This window comes from Melanotaenia boesemani, chromosome 10 (assembly GCF_017639745.1).
Source record: "Melanotaenia boesemani isolate fMelBoe1 chromosome 10, fMelBoe1.pri, whole genome shotgun sequence".
NCBI lineage: Eukaryota > Metazoa > Chordata > Actinopteri > Atheriniformes > Melanotaeniidae > Melanotaenia > Melanotaenia boesemani.
In genome coordinates this window covers 12385535-12399513 of record NC_055691.1, presented here as the reverse complement: position 1 = coordinate 12399513, position 13979 = coordinate 12385535, and the positions used below count along the sequence as shown (strand labels likewise).

Here is a 13979-nt window from a genome sequence, read left to right as displayed (position 1 = left end):
TCATTCTCCATGGCCCCTCCATATTCCTCCCATGCCCGAGTTTTTGCCTTAGCAACCGCTGAAGCTGCGCTCCGCTTAGCCCCCTGATACCAATCAGCTGCCTCTGGAGTCCCACAGGCCAAAAAGGCCCGATAGGACTCCTTCTTCAGCTTGACGGCATCCCTTACTGCCGGTGTCCACTAACGAGTTCGGGGGTTACCGCCACGACAGGCACCAACGACCTTACGGCCATAGCTGCGGCTGGCCACCTCGACAATAGAGGCACGGAACACAGTCCATTCGGAGTCAATGTCCCCCACCTTGCCCGGGACATGGTTGAAGCTCTGCCGGAGATGGGAGTTGGAACTCTTTCTGACAGGGGACTCTGGCAGACGTTCCCAGCAGACCCTCACAACACGCTTGGGTCTGCGAGGCCTGACCAGCATCCTCTCCCACCATCTGAACCAACTCAAGACCAGGTGGTGATCAGTTGACAGCTCTGCCCCTCTCTTCACCTGAGTGTCCAGAACATGCGGCCGCAAGTCTGACGACGGGGCTGCAAAGTCGATCATCAAACTGCGGCCTAGAGTGTCCTGGTGCCAAGTGCACATGTGGACATTCTTATGCTTGAACAAGGTGTTCGTTATGGACAATCCAGGACGAGCACAGAAGTCCAGCAACAAAACACCACTTGGATTCAGATCAGGGGGGCCGTTCCTCCCAATCACGCCCCTCCAGGTGGAGAGTGGTGAGTGAGATCATGCAACTGCGACCACGCCTCTACGGAGGTCAGAGGCAGACCAGGGCAGCCCAGAGACCTGGGCCCCCAGCAGCAGCCCCGGAGCACTAACCCAAGCTACCTCACCACGAAGACGACTCCAGCCCCACCTGGAGGGCGGCAGAGGAGACCCCCAGCAAGAGCCCCCCACGGTCTTGGGGCACAGGTCCCAGTGGGCCAAGATTGGCAGCCCCTGGCCCCACAAGGGACCGGCCACCCAGGGCAGCCCAAGCGTAGGGCCCAGGGCCCCAGGAGCCCAGAGGCGGCCGCCCCACCCCCCAAAGGCAGAGGACCAGCCCCCCCCAGACAAGACAACCACCCGGCGTCGGCCAGCACACACCCTGATGTTCCAGCCGCACAACCCAGGAACCAGGACGCTATCAACCCCCTCCCCCCACCCTCCACCTACTCCGATCTGCACCCCATATAACCCCACACTGACACCCTCCCCAGTGCCGTACCCAGAGGACAGTGAGCCCCAAGAACCCCCACCCCCTGACCCAGCAGCCCACTAGCGCAGCCACCCCGGGTCCTGGCGCCTGGGGCAACCACCTCCCCCTGCTCCCCCCCGGCCACACCCAGGGGGAACTGGGCTGTGAGAGGTCCCCATTACCCTCTCCCTCTCTGCTCCTGACTGTTTATGTAGTGTGTGTTGTTTGCAATTAAAATTGAGGGGCAGTGACCGCAATGTGCCGGGAGCCAGGCCACCTAAGTGGCTCCGCCCGACATGCACAGCATGACACGCCCCCCAGGTGTTGTTTGTGTGTTGTGTTCCTTGTGCTACTTCCTTGTTCCCCAGCCAGCTCACTCTGATTGGCTACATTCCGTAACACGTCACTATCCACGCAGTCACAATGCATAAGTCATTGAAATATTAAACATGTTCAATGTTCCCAATTGTCGGCTCGACCCATTTCGGAGTGGATTATCAGGACAGATCAGCTTGTAACACACCACAGACCAAATGATGATTGGACAGGGAAATCTCACGATGATGGCGTTTGCCGTCCGAGGTCGGGAAGAGGCAAAATCGGGACATAAACCGCCCAAAAATCGTTATGTGTGTACCAGGCTTTACCAAACAGTACAGATATTTTTTAATCTTCTAATAAACAGGGATCCAGCTGGTCCTGGGAAAAAAATCATGACTGCCATTATCTACGCAGCCTGAACCCTCCACACATCATACATCCAAAACATAAAGCTGGCATGGTGGTACAGGAGGGGCTGGGTGCCCTCCTTTTAGCCGCTCTGGTGGGGGGGTTTATAGGAGACAAAAACATACTGGGGCATGGTATTAGTTTGGTCGCAATAGTGACCAGCTCCTTCATCGGGGAGGGGAACTCCAGGAGGGGTGGGGAGGATGGGGAAAGGGAGGGTGACCTGCATGAAGTATGATGAGATGAAGGGGGTGGGTCCTAGCTGAGAGCTTTGGGGCTTTCTTCAGGAGGTGGTTGAGGTGTTTTTTTGTTAAGGTTTCCTCTAGGCTCTGTCTCGGAGGTTGGAGGCAAACAGCCACAGTCCTGACCTGTCCAGGCAGAATCCATCCATCTTAAAATAGTGCCTGCGGTAACAGAAGAAGTTGACGTTGTCTATGAAATTAATTGGATGTGTGGTGCCTACAGCCGACAGCCTACTGAATCTCTCCACTCTTCCTCTGACGGGAGGGAGAGGGCCACTGATGAATATCCAGGCATCCAGACAGCTGATCTTATCCAGCAGTTCAGTAAAAACCTGCTTCAGCACCTCAGATTGTTGTTTCATAACATCATTCGACTCCACATGCAGGATGAGGTTTTCCACAGTTGGTGCGCCACCACAATTTGTGTGATTTTGCCTCTCACATCTGATACCATATCCTTGGGAAAGCACAGTACTTTTGGAAGTTTTCAACACACATCTCTCACGTCTTTCACACCAAAGTCACCAACAATCAGAGTCTGAGGCCCAGCTGTTTGCTTTTATTGTTGCCTTTTACTTTCTGAGTTGTGTTTTGGTCCTATCTTGTTGTGTAGGGAGATTTCATTCCAGTCATCAGATGTAGATCAAAAATTCTGCAGCAGTGGAGTAAACATGTTCTATAGTTGCATGTCCGGTTGTTGTGGAGAGGATTTGTTAGTTTTCCTTCTAATAACTGGCCATGACCATGTCTTGCTAATGAGAGGGGTTGAGGATGTGCTTGGTCTGGATGGCAGTGCAGGCAAGCTGGTCGCATCGCTAATCTCAGCAAACTGGGCTCTGCCTGTTACTCATCCTTCCATTTCCCTGTGAGATGATTTACTCAGTCTTTGCACCAAGGACATTCCAGGAAGGACTATTGGTGAAAGAGTTATTACCTTGTACACTGTCCTTCTTTTTCTTTCCAGCTAAGTTTGTGCTAATTTGCTGTGTGTTAGCACAATCTTGTCCATTTTTTTGTAGAAGTTTGTCATATATATATATATATATATATATATATATATATATATATATATATATATATATATATATATATATAATTAGGGATTTTTATCAGGGATAGATAAATGATATATTTATCAGGGATTTCTAACTCCGGTCCTCGTGAGTTAGTGTCCTGGAGGTTTTGGATTCTTCCCTGATGCAACACACCTGACTCAAATCACCGGGTCATTAACAGGCTTGTGCAGAGGTGTGTTGTAGTAGCAGACATCTAAAACCTGCAGGACAGTAGCTCATGATTACCAGAGTTGGAGACCCCTGAGATATATAAATATATATATATATATATATATATATATATATATATATATATATATATATATATATATATATGTTGTGGGCCCTAAACATGTGTACTTTATTCCTTATTTTACATGGTCCAAAAAACAAAAGCCAAAATAAGACACGAGTAAAATTAAAGGACTAAGCTGTATTTTCATTATGGAATTTTACTGGAATTTTACTATTTCTTTTTTTTTTCCTGTTGTTTTCTTTCTAAGGTTATTGTTATTTTCTTCCTGATCATTTTTCTGGTGCTCCATCTGCAGGAACATTTTAGTTTTTTCTTTGTTTGGTGGAGACCTTCTGCACTACAGTATTTCTCATATCTACATATCATGTACATACTGTAAACGCAGTTTTGTTTTTTCATTCTTTTTTTGGATTTTAAGAGAAATATAATTCTTATTTATTGTGATTTGGGTCAGATCTTAAAGGGTTCATTCAATCAAAGGAAACAACCAATTAGTAACAACTAGAACATCTGTAACAGGGGGAACTTTAGCTCCATTTTATTTGTGGTAGTTTAATATATTTTAGATCAGACAGATTCATCTGGGAAAACTAAACATCAGTATATAGTCTCCTAATCATAATTTATAGTAAGTAACCATGGTAACAGAGATGATTCAACGTTGTTCATTTGAAAGGAGCTGTAAAACAGACCAATCAGAGCTCACGGTCGTCTCCTCTTCACCCTCAGCCTTCCAGTGACTCTGCTTCCTGCTCCACCGCCGGACTGACAGGAGGACCAATCATATCCGATGTTACTGACATGTCTCAGGCCAGCATGGCCCTTCAGATGCAGACAGATGAGACCAGGTAACCCATTTCCACAGCATCAGCCCTGCAGGCATCATGTTGTCTGACCAATAAAACCAGTTTGATGTTGAGTGTCTGTGTCTCCACCGGCAGGGAGAAGTGCATGATGCTGATCAAAGAGGAGCCCGTGAGTCCAGGAGTCAGAGGAGGAGGGAAAGGAGGGAGTATGGGGGGAGGAGAGGCCGGTGCTCTCACCTCCACCTGTGAGGTGTGCTCCTCGGAGCCTCCTGTCCTTCCCGTTGCCATGGTGCAATCTGTTCTGGAGGGGAGGGGCTCCATGGTTGAGAGGAGAGCGAAGAGACCCCCCATGGACAGGTGAGAGGTCACAGGTGGACATCCACGTCATGGGTTGACAACCTGGTGGGGGGGTGTGTGGATCTTACATATGTATGTAGAGCCTACATGTGTGTGTAGATCCTACTTGTGTGTATAGATCATCATGTATTTATAGATCCTACATGTGTGTGTAGATCCTACATGTGTGTATATATCGATCGTGTGTAGAGATCCTACATGTGTGTGAAGATCCTACACGTGTGTGTGGATTCTACATGTATGTATAGATCGTACATGAGTGTGTCGATCCTATGTGTGTGTGTAGATCCTACATGTGTGTTAAAATCCTACATGTTTGTGTAGATCCTACATGTGTGTGTAGATCCATTGTGTGTGTAGAGCCTACATGTGTATAAATCCTACATGTGTGTGTAGATCCATTGCATGTGTGTAGATCCTACATGTGTGTATAGATCCATCGTTTGTGTAGATCCTACATGTGTGTGTAGATCCCATGTGTGTGTTGATCCTACATGTGTGTATAGATCTTACATGTGTGTGTGTGTCCAGGGTGGAAGTCTCGGACAGTGTGGATAATGTGGACATGGGCCTGGAGGAGCTGCAGCAGCTGTTACTCAGGAGCCATCAGCAGGGCTTGGTGGAGGCGGGGACAAGCACCGTTATGGACGTCAGTAGATCCCACCTCATCTTCATCATCTTCATCAGGATCCACATCAGTGAACTTTTCTTCTTTGTGTCTCTTCAGCCTTTCAGTCTCAACCTGCCTCTGAACGAGTGGAACTTCACAGAGATGGAGTCCAACCTCAAACCAGTAAGTTGCTGTTTCTCCTTGATCCTGATCCCTGAATCTTGATACCTGGATCCTGTTCCCTGGATCTTGATACATACTGTAGATCCTGATCCTTGAATGATGATTCCTGGATCCTGGCCATGATGATGACTCCTGATTCTGGATCCTAATTCTGAACTTGGATAAAGGATTCCGTGAAGCTAAACTCAGCTGTGAAGTGATGCAGGAGAAAATCCTGCACGAAAGGTAGTTTAGCAGCCTCGGGATGCTGCAGTAAGCCGACGGATCCAGGAATGTAGATTATAAATGTCGTTGGGCCATCAAGAGCCACAAACTCGTCATTTTGAGATCAGAAATTTCCACGTGGAGGGAGATATATGGAGGGAAAAAGTGCCACAATTAAAAACATTAAAAACAGCTTTGAACAATTCATAAAATTATTTAAATAGGACATAGACACATTAAATAAATACATTTATCAATAACTGTGTCATGAATTAAGTGATATTGGAAATAAACACATAATAAATCAGTTTTATAATTAACGACTTAAATATGTCAATAGTTAATAAATTAAACAAAAATCAATTACTAATTCATTAAATTAATAAGTAATCAAATGTGTTTTTAAGTAAATAAGTTAAATTGATGTAAAAACATATATAATAATACATTTTTTTCTGCATCATGAATGAATTTAACTGCAGCTCATCACCAGATCGTGACATATGATTTGGTTACTCTGCAAGTCAATACCAATCGATCCCAGATCAAAGACCCCCAAAACTCTCCAAGTATTTATCTCTGTGTCTGATGGATATACCTGCTAGTTGCCGTGATGGAATAAAACATGAAAAAAAAGTATGTGATGTCATCAGCACCTTTAACATCAGATCAAAGTAATCAACTCCAGGGTTAACATTAGCCCTACCAACCAGGTTTGATGGATAAAATTTACTCATGATGCTCTGCAGCTGGAGACCATAAAATATTTTATTATATCCTGAATAGTTTATATGTTTCTACCTAAATTATATTTTAATCAAATCAATGATATATTGAATATCACTTTAATAACACATTCAAATAATTATTGAACGCGTTATTAATGTATTTCATTCTGGCATTTTTTACCCTCCATAGAGAAATATTGCTGCTTTAATTTCAGGACTCTCTGGCCTTTCAACATCGCTCGATGAACGACATATGCTAAATAGAAATTTAGTTCTGGCATGTTTACATTTTCATTAGTGAGGCAGTGATACCAGTACCAGTATCATGGATACTATGAGCAATGCACTCGTACTCAATATTCAGAAAAATCCACTGATACTACTGAACCCCAAACCAATGTGAATTATTTTTAACATATTAACACATAAACAGCAAAGTTATTTCTCATGTAAATATAACAATCTGAATGTTGCATTATAAGCTGATTTGGGGTGCATAAATGTATTGTTACAGCAGTGAACCAAAACCACCAAAAACCTCTTTATTCTCCTTATTTATAAAGATTGAGACAGTTTTCCAGCCTTACATTTTGAGCAGTGGGCCCCAAACTTTCAGAGCCACGACCTGCTGTGGCATTTGCGACAGGAAGACAGACTGGTGTGGGCCGCAACGACACAAACAAGCAGAAAAGCTCAGCTGTCGGCCGCTAACAGCTGTAGCATCTGTACCGACTCGCTGCATCCTCTTTCCACTCACATGGTAAACATGAAGAGTCCCCTTAACTTCCCACCAATCAGACACTTTAAACAAGACGTGTCTCATTTAATTGATTCTGTAACCATGGTAATGATTTTAAGATGACGGTTACATGTAATGTGTCCCAGTCATGTTGACCCAGATAAACAATACAAGCTATGATTGTTTATTATTGATTTTGGTTACCACAGAGCAGGCGTAGATATTTCTCAAAAATGATAAGTTGTTTTTTTCTAAAGGTCTGGTAACATCTGCGTCTCTAAAGGACTTTTATTTAGCTGGCTGAGGGAAAAATGGCTCTCTGGGTTATAAAGGCTGCAGACCCCACCCACCAATCTACCGCTGGTCTGTTCTGGTTCATTTTTCCTCAGATTCAATTTTTCCAGACGAAGCTGCTAAGACACCACACACATCTTCTTTTCTTTTTATTATGATTGTTGTCATTTTATGCACTTTTATGATTTATGCATCTATGTTATGTTATGATGTTATGTTGAATGTCAATAAAGGAATCTATCTATCTATCTATCTATCTATCTATCTATCTATCTATCTATCTATCTATCTATCTATCTATCTATCTATCTATCTATCTATCTATCTATCTATCTATCCATCCATCCATCCATCCATCCATCCATCCATCCATCCATCCATCCATCCAATCTGTTTAATGTTTGGTTGCATTGTTAATGCCAAAGTAGCTTAATTCATTTATTAAGATTTTATCTTCTCATCTTGCAGCTCTATGGTGGGATTTTGTAATACTGGTGCTACTGGTTTTGGGCTACATCTGCGAATATTAAACTGTGCATCATTGTGGACATCTTTGACCATTTAGGTTAATCTTTCCTCCAAATCTGGTCTTTATTTTGGCTGTTTTTGTGAATATGACACAATTTTTCTAAAAGAAAATTTGTGAATTTTCTCTTCACAAATTTTAGAATTAAATTTTTATTTGATCTTTTAGCATTTTATGTGCACTGTCATGAGGCTGGTTTTAGTGGTGAACAAAAAAAACCCCCAAACATCACAGAATATATAACTCCATCCATCCATTTTCTACACCACATAAGCCAGTTCAGGGTTGCGGGAAAGCTGGAGTCTATCCCAGCAATTAGCAGGTGAGAGGCAGGAACACCTGGACAGGTCACCAGTCCATCACAAACAACTCACACTTTTAGAGTGACCAGTTAACCTAACATCATGTCTTTGGACGGTGGGAGGAAGCTGGAGAACCTGGAAAGAACCAACACATACACGGGGAGAACATGCAAACTCCACACAGAAAGGCCACCCCCCCGGTTTGAACCTCCCCCCAGCTGAGGCTTGAACCAGCGACCTTCATGCTGTGAGGCCACGATTCTAACCACCATGCTGCCCAGAAGAATGCATAATAAATATATTTAGTCATAGTTGTTAGATATTTAAAAATGAGGGCACCACAAAACAGTTGTGCTTAAGCAACCAAATAGCTAGCAGCGGCCCTGTATCGGCACTTGGTATTACTCAAATGTAATACTGAGTACTGAAATGTAAGTACTTGTACTCAGTTTTTAAATCTGTGGTATTGGTGCATCTATATTTTTGATGTTTATTATTGTGAGCTTTAAACAAATAACTAGCTAGGTGTAAGTCCAGTACTGGTGATGTGAGACTGCAGCTGATTGGATGAACTACAGTTCAGTATTTAACCTGAATTCAGGGCTCAGTAACCATGATATATTTGAGCTTTTTCTGCCGAGTGAAAAGCATTCAGATCTTAACGGAGCCAGTCATCGTGCAGAACCTTTCGGTGAAGTTGACTCTTCCTGGGGGGATTTCAGATGAAAAATAGCAGCATTTTTAAACATGCATGCCGCTGTTGTACTGTTCTAGCAGCAAGCAGACTGTCCAGGACCCAGCTTATAGTCAGGTTTGCTTTCTGGTTTGGATGTCTGAGAGACAGCACTGATAACATCAGACCAGGTGTTGTATGAATCCTCTGCTGCTGAGACCTTTTCAGATACAGGGTGGATGCTGAAACTTATGTGAGCATGCAGACAGAAGGCAGGAGGATGAATTAAATGGAGACTTAATGAATAAAAAAAATAATCTACTGAGACATAAACAAGGAACCAAACTTGATCCCAGTCAGACCCAAAACTCAGATGATGCTACGTGACTGATGGGGAGGGAGCGATGATGACTTATCTGACAGGGAACAGGTTAAATGCAGATGAGTAAATGTTTCCTCTTTGTCATAAAGACTGAAGAGACTCTGATTCAGAAACAAGATGCTTCATGTCGTCTTTCCTTTAGGAGACCAGAGGGACAATTTATACTGGAGATTCTGACCATTTATATAGAAGCAATGCGTCCTCTGAATATTTCTAATCAGAAGAAAATAATCAGAAGGTTTTTGTGTCTCAGCAAGACGATAAGATAAAGAATCACATCTCTGCAAAGGAAGCCTGAAGTCACAGAATTAGCATTAGCTTGTTCTGTGTGATTCTGTGTGGAGGATGTTTGCTTTTAGAGGTTTTAAACATTGTTCAGACATAAAATGTGTATTTTTCTTCCCAGTACATGTTCCAAAACCAAGAAGCAGAAGCTTTTCCAGCTGCCGGCTGTGAGGAACACTGACTCTGCTGTGGTTTGACCTTTTGGAACTGAAAGGTAACAATCCTGTAATTTACTGTAAAAACAAACATTGGCTTATATAAATTGCATATAAGCTATATATAACTACATATTTTTAGTTGAAAGGAAACAAGTCAGCTGGATGAATTCAAAGCTGTGTGAAGCTGCCTTCCTTCTAAATTGGTTTCAAGCCACCAGGTGTGTTTTTTTCTGCGCAGAAGCAGGATTAAGTTTTCAGATCTTCTAGATTGTGAAAAAAAAGTGTTTTAAATATCTAAACCCTGAAAATAGAAGAAACGCTATAAGAAAGAGAATTTTTGGTAGTGAATGCCTGATATGACCGCGAGGCAAAACGGTTCATGTCAGCATGTTAGACCACCTGAAACTAGTACCACCCTCCTGTGACCCCTGGTTCGTCTAGATTCAGAGCCATTGAGCTACAGACTTAGAAAAAAATTGCGTTAACACACAATTAAATAGTTGTGGGCATTAATGGTGTGCAAGTTGCTCTGAATGGTTGAATAGACAATAATCTCTCAATGAAGACAAATAATTTTACTTTAGAGGACAATGTCTGGCAGATCTCATTGGTTGCAGGCAGTAGGTTTCACTTCTACCCATGTTGGTTTGAGTCTGTAGGTAACTTTAAATCTGAGGGAACTAAAATAACCCCTAGGGTTGCCCAAGGCTCCATTTTGGGGCCACTGCATGCTCCCACTTACTCAAATTACGAAAACCAAAATATGTTTCCATAAATATGCTGATGACATGCAAATCTACATGACTATCTGACCAGGAGACTACAGTCCAGTCCAATCACTGATCAGATGCACTGATCAGGTTAAAGACTGGATGGTCCAGAACTGAAACACTAGTTTTTGGATCAAAGGAAGAGAGATTAAAAGTCAGCTCTCAGCTTCAGACACTGTTAAAAATAACTATAAGCCAGAAATCTGGGAGAAGTCATGGACTCAGACCTGATACATATTAATATATCTATGTATATTCAACCATTTTAAATGTTTTATTTACTTTACAGTATTTGTTGTCATTAAAGACAAAAGTTGTCAGAAAATGTAAAGGTAAGAAAGTCCTTTTTTATGGCTCTTTAACATAAAAACTATTTAAACTCCATAGGAAAAGAGGCCTTTATGCTTTCCGTACTGATTTTGTGGTTCCAGCACAGTTCATCCAGAACAAGTTTTCAGCCAGAGCACGCTTCCAATGTTGAGGGGGCGGGGCATCTTAACAGGGAACACTGCTTGACACAAGACAGCCAGACTGTTTTCGTCTTGTCCACTTGCCTTTGTCCATTTAAATACTTCACTGGGAATAAGACGTGCTACCAAACATGAGATTTTAATGACAGAAGAGGGTCTTCAAGCTTTGATTTCTCCTTAAAACTGTCGCTATCCATAACATCCAGTAGACAGATGCTGTAGCTGTATTGCAAGGCAATTACTCTTCCGTGTGGAAACCCGCTACCCCGCTGATCTGTACCGAAAAATATTAATGCAAATACATGTACCATTATATATATATATATATATATATATATATACACTACCGTTCAAAAGTTTGGGGTCACTTTGCCATGGGATTCAATAGGGAAGTGACCCCAAATTTTTGAACGGTAGTGTGTATATATATATATATATATATATATATAAAGATTGAATCACTGGAGGGGTCTGAAAACTTGCTAAATATAGCGCCCAAGCTCTGATGTGTGTGCCTCTGTAATCGTACCAGAAACTGTGCACTGACAAACATTCTGTGTTGTTTGGGATGCAAACTGCGATTAAATGTGTTCATTTTTTTTGTAATTAATTAATAATTAATTATTAGCGTGTTAAAGTCCCAACCCTAACTGTTGATTAAGACAAACAGTGTGGGATGTTTGGTTGCAGATATTTCTCCACAAGGTCCTAAAAGACTAATTTCTTTTACCTGTTTGTGTTTTTTCTCCTCAGGTCAGAGCAGCTGCTGTTCTACTTAGAATGAGTTTGATCTGAAAGCCCTTCCAGGCTGAATCATTACACACCAACACATAAACAATATAAGGCTCATTAAAGTGACTTTCTGAAAATCAGAGCTTATATTTAATGGTTAGCTGGCTGCCATTATTTCCATCAGCTCCATGGGCATGAGCGATGCCTCCATTCATGGCTAACCAAACAAACAAGTGTGTTATGACATGATTAGACTCCAACATAAAGCCAGCTGAATGCAGACGCTGCATTTATGGCTCTTGCACTTTAGTCTTTGTGTGAGAGGGAGTTCCTGCTTGTAGAGGTGACTTTTTCTTCCTATAAAGAAACTTTTACTGATGTAAACATGATTATTTTCTATTATTTTGGCTGTTAGGATATTGTATCTGTATTGAAGAGCAAACTTTGGTAAAATAATCACTGTGAAAATGGATGGTGGGGGACATGTCTCTTATTATATGATTTTTTTCAGTCTGTGAAAGGGCTTCTCAAACGCTTCACACATCATGACAGTTGTTACGGCAGATGGAAGGTGTGTTAGTCTGCATGATACAAAGCAAGAATCAACATCCCATACGAGCCTTTGTTAAAGAGCTGTATCATGTAGGGCAATTGTTCCTTTGCACAGATCTGACACGTAGCCAGAGACGTAGTTATTTCTCTTCTGTCCATTTAAATGTGAAATATTCAAGGGAAATATGACAAGTTAGACTTATCATTTGACAAAAGCATGAACATGACTGCATTTTTGCACAATCTAGATCTCTGGTTAGCTAGGATCATGACAACAGGCTGTTTTTTGTTTGTAAAGGACTCTGTTGTGCTTTTCATGCTTATTGGATGAGCTATTAGCCTCAACGGCCAGAGGTTTGAAGAGCAAAACCTTCTGACTTGGAGACAAAATGTCACCATAAGTTTTTGGAAAGTAAAACTATGCATTAGTGAGAACATAAGAACCCTGATGAATCCAGGAATTTTCACACTCTTCACAAGAAAGAAAATATCTGACACTGAACTGTCCTGGAGCTGATTTTATTATGGTTGACTTTGTTTTAGTAAATGTATGGTGGCGTGGTTAATTAAGAATATAATCTGTTATAGAACCATGTATACCTGCTTGAAGAAATGCATATGAATTCTAATAATACAAAAATTATGAATAACTAACCTGTTCTGTCCCTGGATGTAAAATATGGATGCTTAGCACTGGTTGCAGGCAACAGTTTAATCTTTGAACTAAATATGATAATGGAATAAGTTGAATTGTGCAATATTGTACAGAACTGTGAGAACATTGCAATATATGGATGACCATAGGAATGTAGGAGACCGAACTATGAGTGGTTGACTGGAGCGCCACCGTGGTGAGACGCACAGCTGAGGGACGATGTTAGCCTGCTGGTCCAGAAGCCCTGCTATTCACGCTAAGATTCACGTTGAACTGTTCATGCTAAACTATTCAAGAAGAGCTATTTATGCTAAACTATTCATGCTAGCTATTCACACTGAGCTATTTATGCTGGACTGTTCACTCTAAGCCATTCACACTAAGATGTTCACACTAAGCTATAAACGCTAATCTGTTCATGTTAAGGTGGACAGAAGCGCTAAACTGGTCTTAGCATTAGCAGAGAAGCAGCGAGGTTACCACGCAGTTGCAGCTGCTGTACCTCAACCAAACCCCAAAACCCACTATCATGCAAAATTAGGAATGAATTTTACCTGGAATAGCTCCAGATTTTGTGGGATATTTAAGGATGGATTTAATTAGGGCTCCACCCTGCTAGCATAGTTAAAAAGCTAGGTGCAGTTTGCATTAGCCTTTTCAAAAGTCTTGATTTGAATTCAGTAAAAGTCTTCTACACCTTCATCTGGATTTTACAAGAAAGTTCCAAGAAAGAAACAAAAGTTTCAAGTAATATCTGGCAGAATGAAAAGCTAAAGCTCGCTGCCTCCTGCAGGCTAACATTTCTGAGGCCGAAGCTCCTCTTCTGCATGCGTTGGAGGAAGGTGGGAGGGAAAGCAAAGTGTGAAGTAAAACAAGTGAAATTGCACTAAAATCACAGGTGTATAGATATCAGAGAGTATAGGCTACATTTTAGATAGCATTTATTCTTGTTCCTCATGATGAGTGTAAAAGAGTTTTTTCCAGGAGTGATGAATACACATTCAACTGCTGTTGTGTTCTTAATTTATTCTGTTTTCCATTTGAATCATTTGCACTGGAAATGAAGGAATGTGTGTTCAGATG

The 13979-nt window shown here is 42.0% G+C and overlaps 1 protein-coding gene across 1 annotated transcript in view; it reads left to right on the top strand.

The window, feature by feature from the left end:
• hsf4 (heat shock transcription factor 4) overlaps positions 1 to 13358 on the top strand; it is a 49514-nt gene extending 36156 nt beyond the window's left edge. Inside the window, exons 8-13 of the mRNA XM_041996105.1 lie at positions 4200 to 4318; positions 4412 to 4633; positions 5165 to 5282; positions 5361 to 5426; positions 9681 to 9773; positions 11711 to 13358. Coding sequence (XP_041852039.1) covers positions 4200 to 4318; positions 4412 to 4633; positions 5165 to 5282; positions 5361 to 5426; positions 9681 to 9740 — 585 coding nt within the window. The 3' untranslated portion in view covers positions 9741 to 9773; positions 11711 to 13358. The remainder of the gene's footprint in view (positions 1 to 4199; positions 4319 to 4411; positions 4634 to 5164; positions 5283 to 5360; positions 5427 to 9680; positions 9774 to 11710) is intronic.
• The last annotated feature ends 621 nt before the right edge of the window (positions 13359 to 13979 follow it).